This window comes from Gadus chalcogrammus, chromosome 4 (assembly GCF_026213295.1).
Source record: "Gadus chalcogrammus isolate NIFS_2021 chromosome 4, NIFS_Gcha_1.0, whole genome shotgun sequence".
Classification (NCBI taxonomy): domain Eukaryota; kingdom Metazoa; phylum Chordata; class Actinopteri; order Gadiformes; family Gadidae; genus Gadus; species Gadus chalcogrammus.
In genome coordinates this window covers 30,955,623-30,960,622 of record NC_079415.1, presented here as the reverse complement: position 1 = coordinate 30,960,622, position 5,000 = coordinate 30,955,623, and the positions used below count along the sequence as shown (strand labels likewise).

At 49.0% G+C, this 5,000-nt stretch overlaps 1 protein-coding gene across 1 annotated transcript in view; it reads right to left on the bottom strand.

Annotated features, from left to right (window-relative positions):
• Positions 1–5,000, bottom strand: part of LOC130381001 (dystrophin-like) — a 68,879-nt gene that overhangs the window by 8,404 nt on the left and 55,475 nt on the right. Inside the window, exons 31-33 of the mRNA XM_056588422.1 lie at positions 3,272–3,444; positions 1,821–1,977; positions 573–684 (exon numbers count right to left, since the gene is read on the bottom strand). Of these exons, the coding sequence (XP_056444397.1) occupies positions 573–684; positions 1,821–1,977; positions 3,272–3,444 (442 nt within the window). The remainder of the gene's footprint in view (positions 1–572; positions 685–1,820; positions 1,978–3,271; positions 3,445–5,000) is intronic.

Sequence of the window (5,000 nt, the reverse complement as noted above, 5' to 3'; positions counted from 1 at the left end):
ATGAAAGAGGGAGCTACAAAGAGCATAATCCCCCCCCCCCCCCCCCCTCTGTTATATTAATGGGGCATGCTCGGACACACCATTGCCTCCCAGTTTAAATTCATCTGCAGACTCTTTGGAATGGGTCACGTTCGTTTTTGTGCTAGGTCCTCTCTTTGTGTGTGCGTGCCTGTGTGTCTGTATGCGTGTGTGTGTGTGTGCGTGTTTATGTGTGTGTGTGCGTGTGTGTGTGTGTGTGTGTGCGTGTGTGTGTATTTGCATGCTGTGCGGATAAATGCATGCACAGTAATGCTTGATTGTTTTATGAAAGAATATGTGATTATTAAAAAAAATGCTAATTATTATTCATTGTATGCATTTCTGTGCATTTGGTTCATGTTTCCGCATGTTTATGTGCAGATGCCTGCCTATTTGTTTGGGATAGGGGAATGAAATTGTGTGTGTGTTTGTGTGTGTGTGTGTGTGTACCTCTATGGTGAGACGTGTGTGTGTGTGTGTGTGTGTGTGTGTGTGTGTGTGTGTGTGTGTGTGTGTGTGTGTGTGTGTGTGTGTGTGTGTGTGTGTGTGTGTACCTCTATGGTCAGGGGAGGGTGTGTCTCTAGGCAGTTCAGAGAGGAAGACCCTCGTGTCCCCTAGGGCTCTGCTGATCACCGGTTCCTTGGCCCTCAGCTCCTTTCTGAAAAGCTGTGACACACATACACACACACACACACCCACACTCACACACACACACACACACACACACACACACACACACACACACACACACACACGCGCACATGCACACGCACACACAAACAAATGAGAAGGGACAGCTGTGAAACTTCAATGAATGGTACATGTTATATGTATGAATGTATGTGTGTAAGGTAAGGTAAGGTCACTTTATTTGCACCCAAGGGTAGATTTGGTTGCAGGCAAAAAGAGTGGGCTGCATACACACATGACACACAGACAACATTGACAACATTGACAGAAGACAATGACATAACAGTAACAACAAGGGGTCCAGGCGTAGAGATAGATAAAAAGTACACAATAGTACTATCAAAATACCGTTGATGAAATACAGAATAAAAAACCCCCAATACAAAAATGCTGGGTCAATAAATGAATAGATTAGGAAGGCTGTGCATGATTTAAGAAAATTAGTCTACAAATAGCCTAAGTATTGTTCAGGGTCTTAATAGCTGAAGGAACAAAACTACCTCTGTACCTATTGGTTTTACCTATAGGCATTTTAAACCTACGGCCTGATGGGAGGAGCTGGAATTCAACATGTAGTGGCTGGGATCCATCTTCTAGGACGGACCCAACCAGCGTCTGTAGCTGACTAGTCTGAAGGGTTTCTAGGTTCAGCTGCGGCTCTCCAATTAACCGACTGGCCCACCTCACAGTCTGATTCAGAGAGTTTTTATTTTTTAGGGGGTAGGTTGCTGAACCAGGACACCAGGCTAAAGGAAATTACAGATTCAACGAAGCATCTGTAAAACACAGTGAGCATCTTTCTGTCAATATGGAAGGAGGACAGTTTCCTTAGACAATGTAGGCGCTGGTTCGCATTTTCATACACAGCTTCACAGTTTGACTCAAAACTTAGTTTGCTGTCGATGATGGTCCCAAGGTATTTGTAGTTGTGTACACAATCCACTATCCGACCATTTATACCAGTTGGTTCTTTAGCCCTGGGGAGTTTCCTAAAATCGACATAAATATTTTTTGTTTTGGAAATGTTGATCTGAAGGAATGACCGCTCACACCAATCTACAGTGTGTGTGTGTGTGTGTGTGTGTGTGTGTGTGTGTGTGTGTGTGTCCTACCCTGTGTGTGTCGAGCTGGGTCTGCACAGCGGGGACGTCTCCCCCTACAGGCGGCTCCTTTTCCAGCTGTTGACCTTTGACCCTCAGCCAGTTGAGGAGCTCCTGGAGGGTCATGTGGAGACGCTTCCAGGGGGCCATCTCAGAGTCCAGGTGGGCCCTGCGCACGCACACACGCACACACACACACACACACACACGCACACAAGCAAGCACACACAGAGACACACACGCACACAAGCAAGCACACACACAGAGACACACACACAGAGACACACACGCACATACACAGACAGACAGACAGACAGACAGACAGACAGACAGACAGACAGACAGACAGACAGACAGACAGACAGACAGACAGACAGACAGACAGACAGACACACAGACACACAGACAGAGAGACAGACAGACACACACACATTCAGCCAGTAAGACAGAGACACACACAAATTGTTGATCCCCTTCTCCCCTTTTATGACATATATCTGATCAATCAGTCAGTCCATTGATCAGTACGTTTCTCAATGAATGGTCCTGATTAGGACATGATTCTGGTCAGGATTGGGAATCTAAAAACATACCGGGCAACAGCTCCTCAGAGTTCTACTCTAACACGACCCGACCCAAACCTACCGTACTTTATTATAACGCCACCCGACCCAAACCTACCGTACTTTATTATAACGCCACCCGACCCAAACCTACCGTACTTTATTTCAGCAGCACCCGACTCGAGTTGCTAATCAGATACACATCTACTTATCTATTGCGGTCTAAATATCTATTCACGCTATTCATCTTTGCATATTTACTTCCGTTGTTGATTGGGCATATTTGATCTACATAATCAAAGTGAATATCTATTTACTTTGATGTATCTGGCTTGAGCGACTGTAATGAATCCTGCCCCCCTGGGATCAACAGAGTCATCTGTATCTGTACCTAGCATCCACCCGCCTCGACCCCGCCCCACCCCTGCCCCCCACCACACCCTTAGCTCCACCCCCTCTGGACCCATAGCGCCCCCATCCCCCTCCTCCCTTTCCGTCCATAGCTAGACCCCCTCTGGACCTCCTCCCCCTCCCTCCACACCCTTAGCTCCGCCCCCTCTAGGCCCAGCCCCACCTCCCTCCCCCCCCTCCCCTCGCCCCCCTCACCCTTAGCTCCGCCCCCTCTAGGCCCACCCCACCTCCCTCCCCCCCTCCCCTCGCCCTCCTCACCCTTAGCTCCGCCCCCTCTAGACCCCGCCCCACCTCCCTCCACACCCTTAACTCCGCCCCCTCTAGACCCCGCCCCACCCCACCCCTCCCCCCTCCCCTCTCCCTCCACCCCCTTAACTCCACCCGCCTCGACCCCGCCAAACCTCTGCCCCCTTCCCCCTCCCCCTCTAGACCCCGCCCCACCTCCCCCCCTTCCCGCTTAGCCCCGCCCCCTCTAGGCCCCGCCCCCACCTCATGCTGATGGTCTTGCTGCGCAGGTCGTTCCAGCGCTGGCCCATGTTGTCCAGGCGGCGCTGCAGCGGCCCCGCCTCCTCCGAGCCCCCCAGCGCCGAGACCACCCGCTGGCCGTTCTCGTCCAGGGAGTGGTACAGCTCCGCCTGGCCCTCCACCTCCTCCTGGAGGTCCTGGACGGGACACACACACACACACACACACACACACACACACACACACACACACACACACACACACACACACACACACACACACACACACACACACACACACACACACGTGAGAAACATTGATGACTGCAAAAGAGTACCGATATAAACACACAAACACACAAGTATGTGATACTCACACATACGAAACACACATCCACAAACACATTAGGCTACTATTATGTGAAGCTCTGAGACTGTGTACCTGAGATTTAAGGGCTATACAAATACAACTCTCTCACACACACACACACACACACACACACACACACACACACACACACACACACACACACACACACACACACACACACACACACACACACACACACACACACACACACACACACACACACATTCCTAATTGAAGTGCGCTTTGAACCTCTTTCCTCAGAACACCAACAGGGAGCTAAAGTGGTTGATTTACGTCCAAAAAGCTTTTGTCGTTATGTGAGACCCAAAATTCTCTGCCTAGCCCTGTGATAATGTATTCCCAGTGAAGTGCTTTTATCACTGCGACTTATTGAACATGCAGACCAGCGCAGGCATTAAAGTGGCCACTGCCTAGTGTTCATGTATTAGGCTGACCACATCACCACAGACAAAAAAAGGGAGCGTGTCTATCTTTCCCGGGTCCTATGTTCCCCGGGTATTATGTTCCCCGGGTCCTATGTTCTCCGCTATGTATGTGACCGGGGAACATAGGATCCGGAGAGCATATCTTTTTTTCATAGGATGGTAGGGGCAAGTACCGCCTTTTTCGCCTCTGATTCGCCTGTGATTGGTTAGAATGGCTCTCCTGCTATTGGTTATGGTTAGGGTTAGGGTTAGGTTTTGGGTTAACCCTCACCCTAAACCTAACCCTAACCATAACCCTAAACCGGACCCTAACCCTTTGCACCCGGGGAACGTAGAACCTGGGGAACATAGGGATGACCCCCCCCAAAAAAAGGTACAGAGGTGTGAGGTGGAATAGCCAAGACCTCTGGTACTAGCGCTACTTATAACTCTGGTGATATTCCTCGTCATAGTTGCTATTTTAAGAGTGCAGAAAACTGAAAATAATCCAAACATACAAAAACTCCCTGTGGCACAGCTAGCTCATGTACTAGCTTGTTAACCGTAAACATAGCTAGCTAGTTACTAGTGACATGGAATTTACTCCGTCAGACATGTTTACAAAATAATACAGATTTGAACCATCATTCATCACATTAAACCTGCACTATGTAACTTTTTCACTGCAGTCTGCAGTTATGTTGGCTTTGATTGCAGAGAAAGGAGGCATTAGCATTTTGTTACAAAGACTTCTATTCACTACCCCACGAGTTCCAACATTTTGTCCCAGTGTGGGAGCACTGACATGCTAACACGGTACAAAGCGGATGGACAGATGTGGGATAGCGCGTTGGCTCGCTAGGCTATCTATAGTTTGCTTCCAGATCGATCTGTGTATTCAGAGTTAGGAATTTGGGAACCTAAGCTTTCTCTGCGTTGTAATAAGAACTGAAGTGAGT